General features: G+C 46.9%; 1 protein-coding gene across 2 annotated transcripts in view; it reads left to right on the forward strand.

Annotated features, from left to right (window-relative positions):
* The window catches only part of STK39 (serine/threonine kinase 39), a 295,827-nt gene that overhangs the window by 8,440 nt on the left and 263,497 nt on the right, over positions 1-23,890 (forward strand). For both annotated transcript variants that reach the window (XM_045299562.1, XM_045299568.1), the window contains exons 3-5: positions 8,400-8,508; positions 13,204-13,345; positions 15,061-15,116. In XM_045299562.1, coding sequence (XP_045155497.1) covers positions 8,400-8,508; positions 13,204-13,345; positions 15,061-15,116 — 307 coding nt within the window. The remainder of the gene's footprint in view (positions 1-8,399; positions 8,509-13,203; positions 13,346-15,060; positions 15,117-23,890) is intronic.

Below are 23,890 nucleotides of genomic sequence, written 5' to 3' on the forward strand. Positions count from 1 at the left end.
GTCACCATCAGCTTTCTTCACCACATTTGCTTATGCACCTGCTTTGTCTTCAGCGGTTGTGTTGGGAAGGTGAGCATCGTGGAATGCCAGTTTAATAGAACAAAGTATTCTTGCATTCAGGGAGTACTTGAGTGGACAGTCCAAGTACTTTTTGTCTTCCAAAAAGAAAACAGAAGAGTGGATGTGCATGAGTGTGTTATGAAATTGTATGTGGTGGTGATCGTTAATCTTTGGCTTGTGGTAGATGTCCACATACGTGGGCAATGTGGTGTAGAAGCAGCAGTGGCTCCTTGAAGGCAGTGGCTGCTGAGACTCAAGTCAGGGAATGTGAGTTCCTCACGTGGATCCCCTTCCTGTCCTTGAGGACATTCTCGCTCTTGAGGATCCTGTAGGACATGGTAGAAATGCTCCTGCGAGTTCCCAACTCTTTCTGGGAGTAGACAGCCTCGTCTTTCTCCTGCAGAGGGACTGGTGGTTTCCCATGTGTGACCCCCCCATGGCCTCCAGGGACCCTCTACAGATCTACAGATTGGTCCCGTTTCCCCCGCCCTCTGCTTTCTCAATTGTTCTGTGAGGGAGTATATGGAGTATACCAGCTGACAGAGAGAGAGAGAGAACAACAACAAATATTATCAGCAAAATTCTGTGATTCAGTGTATTTAAAGAAGAATTCTTGTATTTAATAATGAATCCTTGTGCTTGAAAGCGAATTCCTGTTTTGAAATTTTGTTTATTTAATTTTTGGTTAAAGCATGCAGAGACAAACAGTTCAACAATTGCTGCGTGTGCAGTTCAGTGCAGACATTGAGGACATTCCCTAAGGTGCCCGGCCACCCTCCCCCCTCCATTTAAAATGATTTCTCCCCCCAGTAACATAAACTCACGGTTCCCTAGGCTTCCTCTGGAATATTTGCACGTTACTGTGGTGATCCCATCACACTGATTTTGAGCTGATAACCGCTGGGTTAGCAGTTCAAAGTCATCAGCCGCTCATTGGGAGAAGAATGAGGCTTTTCCTCCCACGAGGAGCAGTTCTAGCTGGCCCAGAAGGGTCGCTGTGAGTCCGCATGGACTTGATGGCAACGAGTTTGGTTTGGTGAATGTGTAGGTTTGGGTGCACAGTCTGCTTTGTGACCAGAGGCCCTCAGTCAGAATTGGGACATTTCTGGATTTTCCCTTCTCGGTATCATCTATCAAGGTATACAGGTGTGACTGTCTTTGTAGATACATTTGTTTTCTGCTTCAGAACAAAACCATTCTCTCTTGACTTTGCTTTTCTGCACGTGTGTCCTGTGGTTGTTTGTCCTTTCATCTTCTCTCCCCTCCTGCTTTCTTCCTCCCTTCTTTGCAGAGGAAAGCACGCAACTCGCTGTGTCTTTCAGAGGTTAGCTTAGAGAAGTGTGCTCTATCTCGTTTCCTGCCCAGTGGTCACTTGAGAGGATGACATCGTGACCCCTCACCATGATTGGACACAGGCCTCTCTCATCGTTTTAAAATTCGCTTCTGCTATTTGGGGGCTCTGAGCAGTCTCTCCAGTCAGAAGTCTCCCCCTCGCCCCTCTTTTTAATGACGTTAATAAAAAAAATTGAACACAAACTTTGTTTGCACTTGCTTTGGCCAGTCTCTGGCATTAGGTTGATATTGTCGCAAATGTTGCTTCGTGTAGAAAAAAGAATCGCACCAGCGTGAGGATGTCATTTTTACCAAGCTGGGGGCCACACCCTGTGTGGACTTTCTGTCTCACATCTAGAAAAGCACTTTGCTGTTCTTTTTAAAGATAAGAGCAGCCTTCATTAGTAAACTACTTATTCATATCCCCGTTCACTCCACATCACCTTTATCGCCTATGATAGCAAACTGCACATCGGTGCCTGTTTCAGATTATTTAAGACCAAGGCACGAGCCTTTTTGCCAGAGTATAGGACTGTTGTGAACATGCGGGGTCTAAGTATTAGGTTGTCACCTGTCTCTTGCTGCTTCCCAGTATTATTTTCATATGCTTTGGTGTGTATGTTCAGTCGAGTGTATCTCAGTGGATGGCAAGGTTAGCGATGGGGCATTGGCATAGAATTCTTCAGAAATTGGGGAAAAAAATTTAGATATGTAGAACCAATGTGAAAGCTCTAGAATTACATTATTGTAGGACTATGTGTTAGCTAGACGCAGGAGTTTTTATTTTCGGAACTTCAGACTTAAAGCCATATCGTAATTTATTCAGACGCTAATCAAATGCACCAATAGAATTTACTTAAAATGGAAAAAAAAAGGTTCGTTCAGTTGTCCAGCATTTCCTGGTTTGGGGGCTAAAAGTAAACAAAAATTAGCCAAGCAAGGGCTTTTATGCTTCTAGATGTTCATATTCTCAGTAGCAAGAGATCTAGCGCCCACCCATTTTCAGAGTCTGAGGAAATGCAGACAACGTTTGTTCCTCGATTTTCCTTTGCTGCGACTCCATAGTTGGCATGCTTGTAGACTGGGACGTTGTCTGGCCTGGGCTGAGACAGATGATCATCTCCCTTTCCACACCATCCCCACAGTGAGTCAGGGCGACTCTGGAGAGGGAGGGGCTTGCGATCCTCGAGGAGAAGGCCAGGATTGGAGAGTGTTTGGAGGAGTTTCTGTCACTCACGGGATGGTAGTCCTGCCGGCATAACCCCGATAGCACACTTCACCCCCCACAGGAGGGGGGGGCACTAGAGGATAGTAGTCCCAGTGGAGGCTTCCAGCAGTCAGCGTACACATTGGCTGCCAAGAAAAGAAATGTTCTGGTTTCTGCTTGGCCATGAAGTCTTGGCAGTCCTTTCGTCAACACCCCTGCTCCTAGACAGATCAATGATCCAACGCAGTGGTTCTCAGCAGAGTCCCGTCCTCATTCCATGATGGCTACCTTAGGAGCTTTCAGAGCTTAGAGTGCTCTTATTCCTGTTTATCCAAGAGCTTTGTTAGCCGATGCTGAAGGAAAGCAGCCTTTGAGTTTGCCTGTGCAGTTTCAAGATCACTTAGTATTTTTCCCTTTTTGCTGCTCCTTACTTGTGGCTTCTGTACTTAATAGCAGAATTCCTTAGCTCATGAGGTCCAGCTTAACAACATTGTGGAAACTCGCTGCCCTGGACCAGTTCCAATGCAGGGGGACCCCAGGTAGGTCAGAGTAGAACTGAGCTCCACAGGGTTTTCCATGGCAGCGAACAGCAACAAACAGCAACCCTTTGATCACTTAAGGACATTTTTACATGCTTGGTTGCATGATGTTACATATATTATAAAAATGTATTTCTTCCTTTCTTGCATTTGAGGTTTATATGGTTCATTCGATAGTATTTGTAAATCATGTGTATATGTAGGTATACATATGCATGCATACCGAGAAACAGCCAGTACTCCAAACTGTCTGAAGTATAGAAACTGGTGGATGAAGAAGGTAGATATGGCATTGATGTAATACCTACTAAAGTCGGGATCTCACATGGCTTGACGTGTATATCTATATATCTGTCTGTCTGTACATCAAATCATGCATCTGTGTATAGGTAGACATATATGTATATATATATACATACATGCATACAGAAAGAAGAGCCTTATTTGTGTGATGGTTGAACATTCAGCTGCTAACTGAAGAGCTGGCCGTTCCAGCCCACCAGCTAGTCTTTGGGAGAAAGAAGTGGCAGTCTGCTTCATCTTTAACACTTGGACACTCTGTAGGTCAGTTCTGTTCTCTACTGTAGGGTTGATATGCAATGGAATCTACTCCACGACAGTAGACACACACACAGTGGACTGCAGGTAGACACACACACAGTGGATTACAAGTGGACACACACAGTGGATTATAAGTGGACACACACAGTGGATTATAAGTGGACACACACAGTGGATTATAAGTGGACACACACACAGTGGATTACAAATGGACACACACACAGTGGATTACAAGTGGACACACACACAGTGGATTACAAATGGACACACACAGTGGATTACAAGTGGACACACACACAGTGGATTACAAGTGGACACACACACAGTGGATTGTAAGTGGACACACACAGTAGGTTATAAGTGGACACACAGAGGATTATTAGCAGATATTCACACACATACCTCACACACATGAGGGTATGTCAAAAGTATTGCTATTAGAGTTTTGGTTCATATATGTACAGGTGTATTTCAAACAAAGCATGCTCAAACATGTCTCGACTGTGATTGGTAGTAATAGACTGAGTGTACTCAGTAATAGAGTGATATACTCTATTTTAGACTCATTAGAGTGGCCCCCCCCAAAAAAAAAGAGAAGATACTTTTGTGCCATTGGGAAAAGTGATTTTGACAAAACCGAAGCAGATGTTGAAACTTCAAATCAAATCATTGAAACTTCACAACGCATGTATGGGCATGCTATTCCACACAAAGCAGCCGTTTTTAGCTGAATCCAGTGTGTTACGGAATGATGGGAAGACCTTACAGATGACCCGCGACAAGGAGGACCATCATCTTTGACAGACGAAGGAGCTGGCTGAGCTACAGAAATTGGTTGCTGAAGAAGGCAGAATGACCATAGGTGCCACAGGTACTAAAATTGGAACCTCACGTGGTTCGACATTTTCAATTTTAAGTGACTATCTTGCTTGCAACAAGATTTCAGCTAAATTATAGGAGCCAAAAAGGTCGCACGAAGATGAGCCCGTTCACAGAGCTGACCTTTCCTCAAGTCTTTTAAATGAGACCCAAGCTGATGAAGACAGCTTTACGGAAAGAATCATAACCAGGGATCAGTCTTGGATTTACCCATATGATCCAGAGAACTAGGTCCAATCAAAACAGTGGCTTCCCGGGATCTATTAGGCCAGTTAAATTTTAGGCAGAGAGATCAGGTCAGAAGACTTCGTACTGCTTTTTGGAACTCCTGACTGATCTCAGAGGACTCAGGGTAGTCACAGGGCCATATTTGGAAGAAGGATTAAGAGAACTGACAACTGGGGAGAAAAAGGCCAGCCAAGTTGGCCAGAGGATGCTCTCTTTCCTCCCACCATGCTGGAGCTGCTCGTTCAAAAACGGTTGCCAGGGGGCTGTCCTACGAGAATTTCACTGGGAGTCTTACCACCCCAGCCACCCTTCAGACGTCTTTTTGTTCCCCCGACTCCAAGGACATTTCACAGGAGCATGCTCCGAGTCCCACGAGGATGCCCAGATGGCAGTGCCACCAGGATGGCTGTCGCAGCGCACGGCCTTCTGTGGAGATGGGCTTAGAGCGATGGGGGTGCTGCTTCAGCAGCGTAGAGGTAGAGGAAGGTGATGTGATGAGAGGAACAGTAGGTTCGCGTTTTGATAGTTTAATTTAATGCAGGTTTCTGGGATTTGTATGGCGATCCTTTGTGACTTGCCCTTATATTTGTGTGTGTGGATCTATGTATGTATGTATGTGTGTATGTATTTTTCTTCTAAATTGGGTTAGAGTGTGGAATTGTGCCCAGGGGGCTAGCAGTTTCTCTCACAATTTCATCGACGGAATAATGAATCTCCCTGCTTAGTTGGAAAACAGCGCTTCTCAATCTTGGCTGCACATGAGAATCACCCAGGAGCTTTTGAAAATTCTCCAGCCTAGGCTGCATCCTAAACCAATTCATATCAGTGCCTCTGGGGATAAAAACCCCGGCACACGCCTTTTCTAAAGCTCCCTGGATGATTTTAGCGTACAGTCAAGGTTAAGAGCCACTGCTTCTGAATGAAGTTAGAAAGAAGACCTCCTAAGACTTAAATGTAAATGATATTAGGACCTGAGTGGGTTTGGTCTTTATAACTAAGGCAGGGTAAGGTGTCAGACAAAGAAGACTTCATTTGGGATTTTTACTCATTGTGGAGATATGCTACTTTGATTTTTGTGTAATTAAATGTTTGGAATTTAGAAGACAGATAGATGTAAATCCATTTTCGCCCCTCCTAGCCCCTCTCTGATTTGCCCTCCCTGTGGAGCTATAGCAGCTGTACCTCCATTTTTTTTTCTTTTTCCAGAAGACCCTCAGAACGTTTAAATGTTTAGCTGGTACTTCCAAGATTTACAGGAGTACCATTTGACTAGGCCTACTCCTAGATAATCTAAAGGAGTGGCTTTTTTCTCCCTCTCCCCCGCTCCACCCACCTCCTCCCTTGGACCCTGTCCCCACTGCAGTGTCCAAGAACCAGCAGCTCAGATAGGAAGCGATAGCGGTCCCCTAAGTGCCGAGGGCTAGAAAACATGTTTTCCCAGCCTCTGACCCAGTCATGCGCCAGTTCAGGAGAATTTCCTTTCAGACGAACCTCCGGCTGTTCGTGATGCCCTTGGAGTCCTGTGTGACAGCCGCTAGTAAGGCTAGAGAAGCGCCCGCAGACATTGAACATGACATGGTGAGAGCTCGCAGCAGCCCCGCATTCAAGGACCTTGCTCCCCGCTCCGTGAGCAATGGGGCATCTGTTTAAGGTGGGCTCTGCCTTAATGCCGCGGATCTCCAAAGTGGGCCATCCCCACAGTGAGCAAGGGCCAGGGACTGGAGATAGAAATGGTCCGGGCAGCGTTCCAGTTTCCCTTCAGAAGTATCTTGTGGTATCAACACCCAACACCGAAACAGATGGAAACGGGACCTCGTGTTTCAGGCCTTGGTTAATGGACAGGAGCTGCTGAGTCGAACTGTGTCAGAGAAAAAGAAACCTGTAACCAGTCGTGTGGAGGAGGGAACAGTGAAGGAAAAATGCTTGTATGTAATGAGGATAGAAGAAGCAGTGGGTTTCTCAGTGGTGACGGAAGTTTATTCTTGGGAAAAGGCACTCGTCTCTCACTGTCTCTCTCTTAAAAAAAAAATTCCTTTCCTTGTTGCATGTTAAAGTAGTTTGACCAAGTTCTCTTTAAATAGAGGGCCTTCTTCTTGGGAACTGGCAGATGAGGTAGTAGGTCGTACTGGACATATCAAAAGAGGCCCGTGGCATTGTGGTTCCCTGTCGGGTGGCCAGCAGAGAGGTTATGGGTTTGAAATCACCAGGGTCTGAGGGAGAAAGATGAAGCTTTCTAGTCCCATCAAGGTTACAATCTCAGAAGCCCTCAGGGGGCACTTCTGTCCTGTCCTATAGGGTCACTATGAGTCGACATTGACTTGATGCCGGTGAGTTTTTGGGGGTTTTTGACACGTGAAGGTGGCAACCCTACTTGCAATCGCCTGGGCAGCTGAGCCCTCATTAACGCAGAAAAACTGGCCGCTCATTGTTGCAGACCATATTTAAACGATGCATAAATATACAGTATATGCTGAAGGATTATAAATGTGCAGTAGCCCGGTGAGGTGTCTTTGCTGAGTTAGATTGCCCTTGTGGGGTTTGGGCAGCACCTTGAGAGTGAGTTGTGGTCTGATAGGCTGGGCTGATAGCTCTGATTGAGGGCTAGCATTCCACGGAAGCTTTGTCGGAATTTTCTGTCCATTACTTGACATAACAGCAGCCCCAACCAACCAACCAACCAACCAACCAACCAAGTGCAATAGGAATCTGCTAGTTACAGAAAGATGTGGTCTATTTATCCCAAAGCTTCTCAGAGTCTAAACTAGGACGAAGGCTCCCGAGACGCGTAGAGAAGAAGCTGTCGTATGTGATGGTCTCAAACTTATTTTTCTCTGCCCTCTCCATCGTGGTCTAGCCACCGTGGAAGGGAGTGTGGGAAATGAGGCTCCGGTGTTTTCATGTTCATTTTCTCATTTACTGTGATAGTAGTCCTGAGAAGCAGGAACAATTTTGTTGACCCCTTTTAGACGAGGGAGGAACTAAGACCCTCCAGAGTCAGGACCCAGTAACTCAACCAGCCTTTCTCTGTCTGCCCCTCAGTTCAGTTTACTCATCTACAGCTTCGTCACTGCCATGGAACTGATGCCAGCTCATAGTGACCCCACAGACAGGGCAGGGTAGAACTGCCCCTGTGAATTTCTGAGACACTTTCTGTGACACTTCACGGGACCAGAAAGCCCTGTCTGTCTTCCGTGGAGTGGCTAGTGGTTTCGAACAGCTAACCTTGTACTTAGCAGCCCGACTTGGAAACACTATGTTTCAGTTTAGGTAGGAGTTACTTAGGCATATATGGCAGTGGTCTTTGTTGGAAGAGGCCGAGGGAGGGGTGGGGTGGGGTGGGGGTGCTTTCTGGGCGATAGGCTGATCTCAGGTTCCTCTGCTCTGTAGCTGGTCCACAGGGTGCTGTGTTGCCTGGTGGAAGACGTTTTAATTCTAGCCAAGTTGGTGAAGGTGAGTGAATGCTTAGGATAGAATGCTTGTGAAGTGATGATTTAGACCAACAAGATACCCATGTACTCCTACGGTGTCTCCCTTGTGGTTTGCGTCGCACTTTTCACCCCATGGTACTATGTCGTGTTTTGTTCTCTTTATAGAAAGAAATTCAAGCCATGAGTCAGTGCAGCCACCCCAACGTAGTGACCTATTACACCTCTTTTGTGGTGAAAGACGAACTTTGGCTGGTTATGAAATTGCTAAGTGGAGGTAAGTGCATTTTGCTGTTGATGTTGCTTTGCTTGTCTGTGACCTCTTGTGGGAGCAGCATGCTGAATAAGGCTTGGAATTGGGTCCCCTCCTGCCTTAAAAGTCTCACTGCCTGATCACTGCCCGTGGAACGAATCCTGGTTATCTTCTCATTAGCCTTCAAAGCCTTCCACCATTCAACTGAACTTCATAGAATCCCTGGGACCTCTTCTCCAGGTATGAAATAGCCCAGCTGTCCTGGTGTCAGGGAGGCTCCCGAAACCCCGTATGCACATTGGTGCCTCCGGCCCCTCTTCTGTGTTGTTCCTAAGCCCAAGATGGCTCTGCCCACTCTTTTCCCTATCCTTAAAGCCTCAAAGGATGCATCCTCTCGGCATTTATCCCTGCTTCTCTTCCAAAGAGTTAACCAGTCCTTGCTCTTAACCCCACCCCTTCCCATATGTTTTAAAATTGTAGACCGAGAAACAACAAAGCATATTCCATTTCAGTAGTCTTCTAGGCATGTGGTCCTTCGAGGTATGTTTGCCACGCTGTTTAACCATTAATGTTGCACATTCCCCCCAGTTTCCCTCAATCTTAGTGGAAACTCGGTGTCCCCTAAGCAATGAGTCTTCCTTTTCCCTCTCTTCCCTGGTAACCACTGCTCAGTGGTTTGGTCTCTATACACTTGTCTTTATTCCATATTTCATACCTGTGGGATCATGAAATAGCTGGCCTTTGGGAGTGTCTTATTTCGCTCAGTGTAAGATTTCCAAGATCCACCCTGGCTACCGGCATCAGGGCTGGGCTTCTCCTTGTGATGGAGTAATAGTCACCACGTTTGGCTCATCCACTTCTCTACCGAGGGGCCTTTAGACCATTGTCACCGTTTGCCGATTTTGACGAGTGCCGCAGTGAACACTGGTATAATCGGTTTGCATTTTTGCTGTCAATTAAACCCTTTGTTTTGAATGTTATTCAAGTCCTTTATATCCCACAACCGGAGAAGAATGAACTATTCCAGTGCCTTTGAAATGAGCTTTTTTTGTGATGATGGAAATTTCTATAGCTCGTAGTATTAAGTTTTGAGGAAGGTGGAGGGTGGGGGGCCAGCCCCCACCGCTACTACTACCCACGGGTTCAGTAATGCACAATTGTATGGTTGAGACGTATATATATTATATTAAAGTCATGAGAGGTAGAAGAGAGGTATTAGAGGCATGAGAGGTAGAAGAGAGGTATTACAATAATGCAGTCAGAAACATTTCATGGTAGCATTGCTCACCTCAGCCCTGCTTGGTGGTCCATGTGGAGAGAGGGGGAAGGGAAGGAGGATAGGAAAGGGAACAAGGGAGAGAGGATGGGAGAGGAGAGGAGGAAGAGAGGCGAGCGGGACCAGTGAGAGCCCTGCAAGCGAGAGCTCTATTGCTGACCCAGGCCTATATACCTTTTGGGGGCGTGCAAGCCCACTCATTACAGGGAAAGACGTACGTCACAGGAAGGGGTTGCACTATAGGTTACACAGTAATGAGAGGGGGAGGTCTGGGGACATACACGCAATAGGAAGAGGAGGGATTGGGGGTATACATGTGACACGATGGGCAGATCCTAGATTTAGGATGGCAGTTTAACTTTGGATGTCACAGAGCCAATTTGGCTTGTTCCTGGCTCAACTGATAGAGACCATTATCAGTAGGATGTGAACTTTGCCTGTCCATTGTTCCCAGCAGCAGGGAGCAGGCCCACCGACTCATAGAGACCTTATGGGGCAGGGTAGAACCGCCCCTGTGGGTTTCCAAGACTCTTTATGGGAGCAGAGAGCCTCCTCTTTCTCTTGCAGAGCGGCTGGTGGTTTCAAACTGCTGCTGATGTGCTTAGCACTCCAGTGTGTGTAACCCACAACACCACCAGGGCACCTGACACAGGACCGGGGAGCTCTTTGGAATGTGGCTGGTGGGACTGAGAGACTAAATCTCTGTGCAGTTTCAATTAGCTTACATTTAAATAGGCTCATGTGGCGAGGAGCTGCGGTCAGTATTGGGGAGTGCAGACTCAGATTGTGGACTTGCTAAGAGAAAGCCCTGCCGAGTGCCCTTGTCAAACCTGGCTTCCCTGCGTGCTCAGGACATTTGACTTCCGTTGGAACAGTGCCAGCTAAATTATATCCTTTCAGGGTTGATTAGAAGGTAAGCTCTTTCCCCACCAATTTCTTATTTGGGACCAGAAAATAACTTCCCTCCTCTAGCCTTTGATCAATGAGGTTCCAAAAGCCATGGACAAACCCATCGGACAACTCCATTTATCATATGCATGCATATGCCTTATCTGATTTCTTTGCATCCTTTGGCCGCACTAGGAGACAGAGAACTCTGCACAGAGAACTCTGTGGCTAGATAGCAGAGTGCAGAGCAATGTACTGACCTTCTCTCATTTAATCTCGACAGCTCACTTGAATGGTAGATGCCACCGTGCCCATTTACCAGAAACAAAGCCACAACTCGGAGCTAAGCTAGGGTTTGTGACTTGGGGACCTTTTGACTGTGCCGTGCTGCAGGCTGGTACCGCCTTCCTTTTACAGACCAGAAGATCAAAGCTTGTGAAACTCAGGCAGTTTTCTTAGGCACCCCTAGCACCCCCCATCTCAGACACACCCCCATTCCCCGGCGCCACTCCCCTCGCATCCTTCTGAGACAGGCAGTTTGGTGTGCAGGAGGGCAGGCGCGTTTTGTGGTGCCCGGGCAAGGCCAAGCGTGGCGTACCACACGTTACACGATGGAGTGCATTGTCATCTGCCAAGCAGTTCCAGCTAAGGTTCAATCAGGGAGGCCTCTTAATGATTAAAAACAAAAAAATGCCTTCCCTTTTTATAAAAAGAAACACTCTTGGCTCAAGCCGAGGCCCTGCAAAGCGAGGAGGAGCAAATTGTAACTGGCTTGTGCGGCTCCCAGGGGGGAGCCTGGGACAGCTTCATTCTGCTCTGTCCCCATCTTGCTCCTTCCGATTAGTCATTGTTTTCTAGAGTGCCTGCTTCCCTTTTTAATTAAAAAGAAAAGAAAGAGAAAGGGAAAAAAGAAAGGCAGAGGAAGCCCGCCAGAGTCCCGTTGTCCTGTGAGCGGCCGGCCTGCGCCTGCCTTCTGGGCAAAGGGAGCTGTGGCTAACAAGGTGGTTTTAGCCCGGTGCTGCTTAGGGGGCCTCACCGACCCCCAGGAAACGATTCTGGTTTCTGGGGCTCTGACTAACCCGAGCTACTCCATGCGCCCTCCTCTCCCTGTTTTCATCTCTATTAAGCTTTCACTTTTTTTTTTTTTGAGCTTCCGATGATCCCCATTCCCGTCTTTGAGAACCTGATAATAAAATTTCATGGTCTTTTTTATTGTTAAGACTCCAGTTTATTGTCTGGGCTTTAGGTAAGAGGATCAACCACGAAACAGGTTTCCACAGGTAAGGTGAGCGTGGGCATCTGGGGACTCTTGCTCATATTTTCTCTTATTGGGCCAGAAAGGCATACCCTCCTGGCTCGGCTCAGCTTTATAAGATAAAAACAAAATGTTTTTGGAATCGCTGGTTTCTAAATGATCCCAAAGCCAGTTTTAAGTCTCCTGGAGCAGGAAGATAAACAAACGCTTGTCTTCTTTTATGTGTCCTATGTATGAATCCGTCTCTCACCTGCAACCTCCTAACGAGGGCAGGCAGCTAGCCTGGGATAGCAATATTGGTTGGGAAAGTTCAGTCCTCTTTAGTTAATTCAGAGAGAGCCCAGAGCCACATCCAGGTCCTGAGGTAAGCTGTTTGTTCACGCTTTAGAAATGTTGAACCCCAACTAATTACAGCTCTTACAATGACCCAGAGGTTTGGAATACTAATTAATACGTGTTGAAACATGAATTCACAGTGCCAAGGATACTAATCTGTTTGGTAACAATGCACCGAGTCTTTCTCTCTTTAGTATGAAAAGTCAGTACATCCACCGTGGGTACATGGAAACAAAGGTTCCCTGCAGTCACAGAAAGGAACCTTCTGGTTACAAGCTGAGATAAGTGGCAAAACACCCCCCACCCCTTTTCCTGCCCACCTGTGTGCTAGGTGCTGAGGATGAGCCCTGCTCCCCTCTCAGGTGTTCCCTGCTCTTTTCTTTTGGCCTCTAACTCATTCCCTTTCCATTCTGACACCTCGAGCCCTCTTCTGATTCTATGACTACTTGCAGTCGGGAAGAAGGGACCAACCCTGAAGTGGCTCAGCAGTGTCCTCTGGTTCCCTGACCCAGAGGCCTTCTCACGAAATTCACACTGAAGGTGCTCTGGCAAACATGGGGTTAGTGTTAGGTGACCAGACGTCCCGCTTTTGGTGGGACAGTCCCGATTTTTGGCGGTTTTAAAAAAGTCCCGATCTTTTGAAAGAATGCATGACAAGCTAGAGAACAGTCTATTTGGTCCATATAGACCAAATTTTAAATCAAGAGCCCCCACCCCACCCCCCCCACCCAGTCAATGGTGTCCCGCTTTAAATCTGGTCACCTTAGGTTAGTGTCTCCGGTAACAGGTCCGCCGTGGGATTGCCCATACGCCTAGGGGATATTTGATTGAGGTCCGTGAGCAGATCCGAGGCATCTTTTGATATTCTTTTGGTTTGCTTTTCCCGAGAGTGGAACTCTGTGCTGGAAAAGTAACAGAGGCGTAGATCACATTCCCCTTTGGGGTCTTCTGTTTGCCCACGTAGGTTCGATGTTGGATATCATAAAATACATCGTCAACCGAGGGGAACACAAGAATGGCGTACTGGAAGAGGCGATAATAGCAACCATTTTAAAAGAAGTTTTGGAAGGCTTAGACTATCTGCACAGAAATGGTCAGATCCACAGGTAGGTGCTCTCAGGGGTGTTTGAGTTCAGCTGCTGATATGCTAAGCAAACACACGCTGCAGATCCACATCAACTGATGGGTTGGGGTGCCTAGGAAAGAGACCGGGAGTACACGGTGACAAATTCTGTGGGCAGCCTCAGGGCTGGTGTATCTACTTCCTTTATAAGAATGGCAGAATGTAAAGAGTGTGAGTGAATTCAGTAGCAAAACAAAAATCGGTAAACGAACTCCTCTTGCAAGGTGCTCAGTTGTCCTGGAGAGCATCTCTGAGTTTGTCAGGTCCACGGGAGTGGTCCAGACTTGGAGACAGCTTGACGTTCTTGACAAGGCGGTGGGAGGGCAGGAGGAAGCACTGATTTTCTTTTCTTTAGTGCCTTAAAGGACTAGTTGTTTTAAGTAGCCACACAGCATACCCCATGGGTACCTGGTGTTTCAAGGGAGTTAGCTGCCACTTAGGCCCTTAAGAGTAGTTTAGAGTAAGCAATCATTTACCTGTACTGCTGCCATCCCATTAATGTATTATTATATTATAGTGTTTTACTTTAATGCTATTATCTTTTAATATCATAGTACTGATTCTGTTATAGTCTGGCTTTACTATAATAGAAGTCATTATCATAAATTTAAAAGTTAGGTATTGCATCACCATTTCACAGATGGGGAAACTGAGGCTGTGTTAGAGATGGAGTAGGTGACTCATGCCTAATAGATTTCCACATGTTTGTGCTCCACTGATATAAGTGTCTCCCCAGTGGTCTTTGAAACCAGCCCTGTATCTGAAAGGGAACCTGGGTGGTGCAGAGAGTTAGGTACTGGCTTTCTAACTGTAAGGTTGGCAGTTCCAACACACCAGCCACTCTGAAGGAAAAAGATGAGACTTTCTATTTCAGTAAAGATGTACAGTCTAAAAAAGCATAGGGGGTGGCGCTCAAAAACCAGGGTCACTTTCGTATCGTTTAGAAAACCAGACTCCCTGCCATAGAGTGGATTCCTGTAGGACAGAGTCGAACTGCCCTTGTGGTTTCTGAGGCTCAGATCTTTATGGGAGCAGAGGCCTCATCTTTTCTCCCTTGGACTAGCTGGTGGTTTCGAACTACGGACCTTGCAGTTAGCAGCCAAACATCATAACCCACAGTCTCACCAGGGTTCCTCCACATCTAGGTAATAAAGGCTATAACACTATACATTGTATATTATTGTATAATTAGCGTTGTAATCCTTATCAACCCAGTAATAATAAGACATTTCAGAGGCGAGACTGGTCAGTGCAGTATATAGGAAGGTGATGAGATTGATTTGGAGTTGTACCTAGAGGCGATTTTAAATGGGAGCTGAATAGCTGTGCATACACTGGGCTTTAATTCTTGATGAAATGACAGTGACATGATTTTATAGCCAGTCTCTAGCACTGTAACATAAATAAGGAATTTTCTCACCAGGCATATAATTAAAACTGAACAACAATTTCACATAAATTATTTGTTAGTAAAACCCCCGCCATCCCCACCCATGAACGAGCCCTGTAAAATCACCGTGTCCCCTTGTGACTCTGAAGACCTGTGATACGATTTTAAAATGTGTGATCTATTTATAAGATGATAATTAGGTCAAACACTTGTATTAGATGATCTATTTAAAAGCCTCCTGAGTGAATCGATGTATTGCATTCTCTGCGTTCCACAATTAATTTTTCTCTTCTTTTTCTTTTTAAAAGGGATTTGAAAGCTGGAAATATTCTTTTGGGTGAGGATGGTTCGGTACAAATAGCAGGTAAACGGATCCAGACAGCCCTGCTCCCCTGTTGACAGAAGCCTTACGGTTTCAAGGAATGTAGAGTCATTCCCAGGATATGATAAGTGCATGCAATGGGTGTTCAGAATGTCTCTCAGCCCCTACTTTATAAAGCAGGTATTTACAGAATGGTGGGGTCTAAAGCTCCACCCGCGTTCCTGGTTTGATAAATCCCAGTTAGTCTGCCCTATAAACCATTGCCCTTTTAGTGCTTAGCCTTTCGGGAGAGAACAGTTTTACTTTCAGTTCTGTTAGGCTTTCGCCCTCACAGCTCGAATCATGGTGGTATCTCACATCACCGCACAGAAAGCACTTTTGCAAAAGTTTCTGTGATGAGCTGGAAAGGTCCAAACTTTGTACCCACCGTTTAAAAGCCTTTTCTTTCTGAAGAGGTAGCTGCGTGTGTGCTTTTGAAATCCAGGACTTAACTCTGGCCTGATGTGGCTTTTTTGGTTGGGTTCAGGAAGTACTTACTGAGTGACAATGCCTCACAAGAGTGCTGGCCCTCCGAGCCTCTAAGTTTGCTGCTGCCTGATAGGGACCGAAAGGCTGCAGGGTAAGATGTAGCCACAACCAGGGTAGCTCTCACTTACTGTCCTACCTGAGGAGGCTGGCCTCAGCAGTCCTCCTAGCCATCCGGACTTCTCAGGAGGGGCGATGTAGGCATTTTCATTTAGGCATTTTCGTTGGTCTGTCCTTCCCTGTAGGGGACTGCCCCTCCCTTTGCCTGGTGGTCAAGCCCCTGGCTTGCATATATTAAGTACTAGCAGCACCTTCTGGCAACGTCCTTGGGGAGAATCCTGGCTTTCACGGCTGCCATTGGAGAAGGTTGGCATTTGCTCTGAATGTTTTGTCAGTCTAACCTGCTTGTGTTTGAGTTAGGGTGGGGGTGGGGAGAACCCGATTTTCTAGCATAGGTTTGGGGGCTTTGGATTCTTAGGGTCTAAGGCCAAGCCTAGTCCTTGGTGCTGATTTGGTTTCTCGATGAGTCTGAGAATCTAAGGCAGTGTTTCCCAAAGTGGGCAATACTGCCCGCCCCTGAGATTTGGGGGTGTGGGGTGTGGTGGTGGTGGGGTACTGGAATGATCCAGGAGGGCTGAAAAAGCAGATCTCTATACTTTATCCTGGATTATGGGCTATAGAACAGTACTTTTGATTGCCATGGGGTTGTGGATTAATTAAAGTGCAGGACATAAGGTTACTTGTTGGCTGCTAACTGCAAGGTCAGCAGCTTCAGACCATGGGAGAAAGAGGGTCTTTCTGCTCCCATAGAGAGTTACAGTCTTGGAAGCTCACAGGGGCAGTTCTACCCTGTCCTACGGGGTTTCGATGAGTCTCCCTGCCCTCCAGGGCAGTGGGTTTGGAGTTTTATCAGTCACTGGGTCGTAATCAACTCGGGTGGCAGTCGGTTTGCTGTTTGAATTTATACACAAGTGACCTGTAAATCTTTATGGGAGTAGGCGGTCTCACCTGTCTGACAAGGATGATGCTGTCCACTCCCCGGGTGGCTAGTGTTTTTGAACTGCTGACTTTGAGGTTAGCAGTCCAAAGTATAACCCACTACCCCACCAGGGCTCCTTGTTGGAATGCTAGCTTGACGCAGATGCTGTAGTTGTTTAAGAGCAGTGTGGCAGGCGATTCCGTGTATCAGCGGGTTTGGAGGCTTTGGAGTTAGACAGGCCTTCGTCTCAAGCTGCATCTTCAAGCCTCGGCTTCCTCATCCAGTGACGATAAGGCCCGTCTTTCTGGCAGACACACACTGGGCACCTCTGCTGCCCTTAAAGCTCTTCTGGCTCCCGTGAGTGCAGGAAGGTTTAAAGTATAAGCATATTTAGTACATTGTCTAAATTTTTCCCCAACAAAAGGACCTGGATCTCTAAGCTACAGTAACTCGATCATGATTTCTTCCTTCCTTTCTTTTTTTTAATTCTAAAGAAATACTCATGCGTACACCCCATTCTGTATCTTACTAAATTTCAAAGCGAGCCCTCTACTCCCTCCGCCCCCAAATTGTCCAAGTTTCATGCCCCGTGACACCTGGATCCACTCCTGCTTAGCAGGGCTGTTACAACAGACACATGAAGGTGCAGGGTGCTGCTCTTCCCGCCCACGGAGGACGGACTGCTGGACAGGAACAGGAAGCAAGTGGGAAAGAAAGGAAAGTGGGCCTCACATGAAAACCTCCCCCTCAGGCATGGACAAAACAGGTTTCTGATTACAATGTCATTGAAATGCCGTTTCTCACGGGCCCCCCTCAAAATTGACGGCATGCTACTGGTAAGGCACTAAGACACAAAACTGAACACCAAACCAACTGCCATGGAGTCGAGATGCCAACTTCCGGCAATGCTCCTATATCGGGTTTCTGGGAGCCAACAAGCCTCGCCGAGTTTGGAGGGTTAGCACCGCTGACCTTGTGGCTAGCACTGCAGTGCTTACCCAACAGTGCCACCAGGTCTCCTGGACATCTTCATTTCTTGGTGGCAGTAGGGCAGAAGGGTGAAAGCTGATACGCCGTCAGACCTGCAGGCACACTTACCGTTTGACACAGCCACCCAGTGGTGGCCTGGGACCACTCAAGATCTGCGTGTGTATGTGTTTCCCCAAGTCTGTGTTCCGTGGATTCACGCGGGGAGCCTGGATCAGCCGTGGTGGGCACCGTGACACCGTGGAGGTGGGCAGATACTACCATCTGGGCCTTATGGACGGAGAGCTAGTTGTTCCACATTTACCTTGGTGGTCACTTCCCTGCAGAGGCCTGCCCGGCGTGCATAGAGGTTATTTATTGTTTGTGATAGCAAACGTCTGGCAACCACTCGAGTGTCTGGTGGTGAACAGATGGCCCATGCTCACTGGAACACCTCCTAGCTGCAAAGGAGAATGAGAAGCTCTCTAATCACTGACTTGAAAAAAGACTTTAGGATACATGGTTAAATGGATTGAATAAAGTGGAGAACAATGTATGCACCACTTTTTTTTTTAAGAAACGGGGAGGGGAAAATGTATGTATATGACACATAGACATATAGAAGTGGAAGCATAATTAAGTGGGAATTGGACTAGTTAAGGAGCCCTGGTGGCATCGTGGTTATGTATAGGGATGCTAACCGCAAGGTCAGCAGTTCAGAACCACCAGCTGCTCCTTAGGAGAAAGACGAGACTTTCTACTCCTGTAAAGAGTTACAATATTAGAAACCCATAGGGGCAGTTCTACTCTTGCCTGTCGGGTTATTATGAGTCAGATTTAACTCGATGGCAGCGGGTTTGAGAAGACTGCTTAATGTATGCCTCTTTGAAGTGTGGGCTGTGTAAAAAATGATTCAGTACCCACAGTCAACTCAGCAGGCGAACCTTGTGTAAACCTCTTCTTAGAACAACTCCAGACATGGCTCAGTGTCCCTTGGAGAGCAGGTGGGCGCTCCTTGTCCAATCAGCGGCTTCGGGAATAATCCGTCTCTGCCCATTCTCGATTCATCGCCAAATCTTCCCCGGGTGGGTGGCTCTTTCTTACACAGTCACAGATGTTGCATTTCCTCCCCAAGATGATGACGTGAAATGCCTTTCCACTGATGTCGTTCTTTCCCGCTACGGGTTTGGCCTTTGTCCCACAATCGGGACAGTTTGGAGAGACACACGATGATAGCTGAACAAAACAGGAGCCTGCTCATGCTCATGCCATTCCCCCACACCCCTCTGCCCCGTGATTGTCCACTTGCTAGCAGTGTAGGCTCTGGGATCAGCTGGCTAGATTAAAATGCTCCGTAGTAACTGCTTGCGATGGAGTTGACCCTACCCCGTCGCCCCTCTTGCTGTCAGAGTAGAGCTGTGCTTCACAGGGCTTTCAGGTGATGTCTGCCAGACCTTCCTTTTCAGCAGCTTTGGGATTGGACACCATCCGTCCAGTTGGCACCCCGCCTCATTGACCGCTTGCCCTGCCCAGAGACTCCTTGAGATTTTCAGGGCACCACTTAACGAGCTCTGTTAGCTTAAGCAAGTTCCTGAAGCTCTTTATGGCTCTGCTTCCTTATCTATAAAACTCACTGACCCCTAGTGACCCTCCTGTGGGTTTCCGAGACAATAGCTGTTTACGGAAGTAGAAAGCCCAAATTTTCCCTCGGAGCTATTGGTGGTTTCCAACTGACGACATGGATCGCAGCCCAACACGTGACCACCACACCAGCAGGGCTCCTGTAAATAAAAGGGGCATAAAAAAGTCACCTACGTCATCATTTCTTTTGTGTGATAGCACACGAGGCCATCCCTGGCTAGCGGCCATCACCGTGACTGGCACGTCGTAGGCACAATAAATATCTTCAGTAGCTCCTGCTATATTGAGTCGCTTCTGTTGATGCTACTGTGATGACTGCTATTACTACCCACCCGCATTACTGTTATTAACACTGCTACAGTTAACGAGATCCCACCCACTCTCCCTCGCTTTGCCTGGAGATCATGTGAATCTTGGTTTTGTCTCGCAAGAGCTTCAGCTCTTAGGAGATTTATGAATTATGAAAAAGGTCACACTTATTAATTATGGCCCTTAGAAGTTAACTTGCCACTAATCTAGCTCTAAGCTGATAAGGAAGTAGAGCTGATTTTCCTCGGCTCATGATGAAATCATCGTTTCTCACTAAGAGGATCAAAATGCCAGTGAACAGCCTTCGAAATGTAGGCAGGTCAGCCCCTGCCTTATTCTGCCACTTGGTCCTCTGCCAGCCACCGAATCCCGTTATTCTTGTCAGGGGACTGATGTGTACTCCTTCGTAAAGATGTTTGGAGCACACCGTCCTTTTCCTCTTTGCACTGTGGATCTCCTGAAGGAGGATGCCCTCGCTTTCCCATTCCCTCTCCGGCCTTTGGGTCTTTTCCCGGCTGGCTGTGGGCTCAGGGGTGATGCCGAGTGTAAACCAGGATGCGGCTGCCCTGTGAGGGCACAGTGTTCAGAAAGGCGCAGTGACGGGGGGCGGGTGGGGGGTGGGGGGAGCAACCACATGGTGAATAGATGAAGTGCCCGGGCCGCGCCTGGCACCCAAGCATGACTTGCTGTCACAGCCATTCCAGGTGGCTCTTGGTGCCTCTCCTGTCCGTTCATGCTTTTGCGTGGAGCACGGACTGGACTTGCCGTTTCCAGTAGTGTCACGTCAGTTGCCGGGCATTTGCATGTGTGATCTTCGCACGGTACCACTACCATCAGGTTAATTCCAACTCATAGTGACCTTCTAACACAAGGTAGACGGCCTCTGTTGGATTTTTGAGAGTTTAAATCTTTTGAGGAGTAGACTGCCTCATCTTCCTCCCAAGAAGCAGCTGGTAGGTTTGAACCTCAGACTTTGAGGTTAGCAGCTCAACACATAGCCCACTATGCCACAGGGCTCCTTAGCTGTCTAGAAATCACATAGAATTTTCTGCTTATCCTCTGGCTCAAGCACAGAATTGGCATTTACAAAGTTTTGATTATCAAATGAGGACATTTCCTGAAAGAATGAATGCATGAAAGGCTTCTTAGTGTTTCCTTAGCACAGGCCAGTGCTACTGGTGTCCCAGTTTTGCAGGAGCTTGACTTGTTTGATTATGCAGTTGGTCATAGACTGAACAAAAACTAGCTTCTGGGTCCTCAGCCAGGTGGTGAGGAGGTGTCCTGCTGGTGTCTTTTGCCTGGTGCGTGCACTAGGGGAAGTGGGTGGAAGGGCTAAAGGGAGAAGCGCACACCTGCAGCAGGGGCTACACAATCTCTTTGTTGCTACCTGTTCTATTTGAACAAAGATTACCATGCTTTTAACTAGACTGATTTTGCCTCCTTTCCTTTTCAGCTTTATTCCTATGTCCTGTTTCTTGAAATAAAAGTTAGGCAGGAGAGAAATTTGCGTTTATCTGTATGAATGTATTGCGTATTTGTCTACCTTGGGATTATTATTAACATCATTTAAAAAAGTAAAAATATTTCAATTTTATTTCCTATCTTTATAGAAAGCATACTTTCTATTTTTAAAAATACATTCACTCTATTATAGCTACAAATTTCCTTTCAGACAGCTTTCCCCCAGAAGAGGGAAGATTAAGGGAGCCTGACTCAGTTCATGAGAAGTGCTCATCTGTAATAGTAAGGAGCCCTGGTGGCATAGAGGTTGTTCATTTGGCCTCTGACCACCAGGTCAGCAGCTCGAAACCAGCAGCTACTTCATGGGAGAAAGACAGGATTTTCTACTCCCATAAAGAATTCTGGCCTCAGAAACCCACAGGGGCAGTTCGACCTTGTCCTATAGGGTCATCCTGCATCGGAATTGAGTAGATGGCAGTGAGTTTTAAAAAAATAATAATTGTGCAGTTAACCAAGTATGTTGATTTAGGCAAATCAAATCTGCTTGGTTCTAAGAGGAAGGTTCCAAAAAGTACCCGGAGAAACAGAATGGAAAGATAATGGTTCTTAAAGAGCTCAAGGTTTCTTATGTATATAAACTATAGATACTCCTTATGTTCAATTGTAGCTCCCGATTCAGTATATCTGGGATGGAAATACAAACTGTCAACAGGGTATCAATGCCGGGCGAAGCGGTTCAGCCGTGGTTGAAACACAGGCTTCGCTGGTGAGATGCTGAGGGATGAGGCGAAGCAATTGTCATAATGTCATTTGGGGTGGAGCTCAGCGCAGCAGAGACACCCCACTTTGACCAGGCTGCCCATTACTCTTGACTCCGTTCTGACCCGCACCGTCACACCGTCACACCGTCACACCGTCACACCGTCACACCGGGTAGGACGGAGTGCACCGGCCCCATCCGGTTTCCAGGCTTGCCAGGCTGTCGTCTTTCTCGAGGCAGACCGCCTCGTTGTCTTTGGTCCGTGGGAGTGACTGGTGGGTTTGAACTGCTGAGCCTTCTGGTACCAACCGAATGCTTTGCCACTACTCCCAGGGGCTCCTTGTCACTAGACCGGCATACTTGAAATTTGATGTAGAGAATTAAAAACTGCCTTAAAACAACAAAACCGAGCTACTGCGGAGTCGGCTCTTATGGATGCTGATTCCATGTATGTTGGAGTAAAACCGGGCTCTGAATGGCTGATTTACTCAGGATTTAAATAACAAGCCCGAGAAATGCTTTTTTTCCCCCTTGAAAATCATCTATGCAAAGAGAACCTGTGTATGTGATTTCCTGGTAATCGCCTCGGATAGGATGTTTGGCTCAAGGTAACAGGTTTTGCTGCAGGTTGTGACAGGGGGAGGAGTGGCCTTTTGAATGTCACACTTTGCTGGCAGTGTTATCTCGTGTTGCTATTAACAGAGATGCCACAAATGAGTGGTTGTAAAAGGAAACTTATTTTCCCACAGTTCAGCATATCAGAAGCTCCATGTCAGTGCACCGGCTCCAGGGCAAGGCCGGCTCTCTGCGGTGGCTCTGAAGGAAGAGCCTGTTTTCTCAACTGCTCCTTGGCTCCTGGGAGCTCTCCATGTGCTGCAGCACCTGTCTGAGCCAATCTTTCTTCTGCTCGCTTGTTTAATCTCTCTTTTATCTGAAAAGAGACCAACTCAAATACACCTACACTACTCCTTCCCCTGGAAAGGAACTTCATGCTTGATAGAGTTGAGCGGCAGTGGAAGGGAGAAAGGCCTTGAACCAGACGGATGGACAGACACAGTGGCTGCAGCGCTGGCCTCCAGCGTCAGGACAGTCATGAGCCTGGGGCAGGACTGGGGGCGTTTCCTTCAGATGGGCATGGGGGTCTCTAAATTGGAACCCACTCAGTGGTACCTAACAACAACTGTCCTGTCGCATTAACATCACGAAGAAAATCCATTCACAAATGCGTTTCTCAATCCCCAAATAACCATGGCCACGGACAGTCCATTTTTTGAGGGGTGGGGGTGGGAGACGCATAATTCAATCCATGATACAGGGCACATCATATTACTTCCTGATTTGAAGCTCCGCCGTGTTGGCAGGAAATGCTCAGTCCTTTGGGGAGTGATTAAGCCTTTTTGTCCGGAATTAATGAGAGGTACTATTCTAAGCAAACAAATCCATACAAGATCAGTCACCCTGTGGTGTCACTTCAAATACATTTATTTTAGGATCTTAAAAAAATAGTGAACCTTAAAAAAAAATAGTTTTATTGGCCTGTAATTTGATTATACAATTTAGCCATTCAATCATAAGATGCTTGTGCAATCACCATAATCAATTTCAGGAACATTTTCTTCATGTACTAAGTGTTGTTAGCTCCTAATATCCCACCCAACCTCTCCTGCCATGCCCCTAGGCAATTACTCATCCAGTTATTGTCTATAGAGCTATCTATCCTGGATTTTGTATACAGAAAATCACACAAAACACAAACAGGAAGCAAACAAACCCAACAACAATGACAAAACCAAACAAAAATCTCAGTAGAAAAAAAAGCAGAAAATATTGCAAGCGGAAAAGGGAGATCAGATGAGGTGTTCGATTCTAACCTACCTTCATCTGCCGTAATTGACTTTACAGTGCTGTTTGATAGCCAGGCTGTTCACCTCTCCGCACTGGAGGCTTAATCATGTGGGGACCCTGCAAATGCTCTGAAACCGTCCTGTCCTCCAGATTTGGACTTTATTATTTACAATGCTTGGGTTACACCGGTTGGTGTGCTCACCTGTGGACTAGTTGATGCCAGACTTAGATGGCTGCTTGCTTTAAGACACGCCTTTAGGGCCCTGGACACTGTTCTACATAGCTGGGCACCAACTGGCTTCTTTACCACACTCTGCTGCTATAGCACCC

This window comes from Echinops telfairi, unplaced genomic scaffold (assembly GCF_000313985.2).
Source record: "Echinops telfairi isolate 266 unplaced genomic scaffold, ASM31398v2 ScPeMD7_4;HRSCAF=17, whole genome shotgun sequence".
NCBI classification, from domain to species: Eukaryota; Metazoa; Chordata; class Mammalia; order Afrosoricida; family Tenrecidae; genus Echinops; species Echinops telfairi.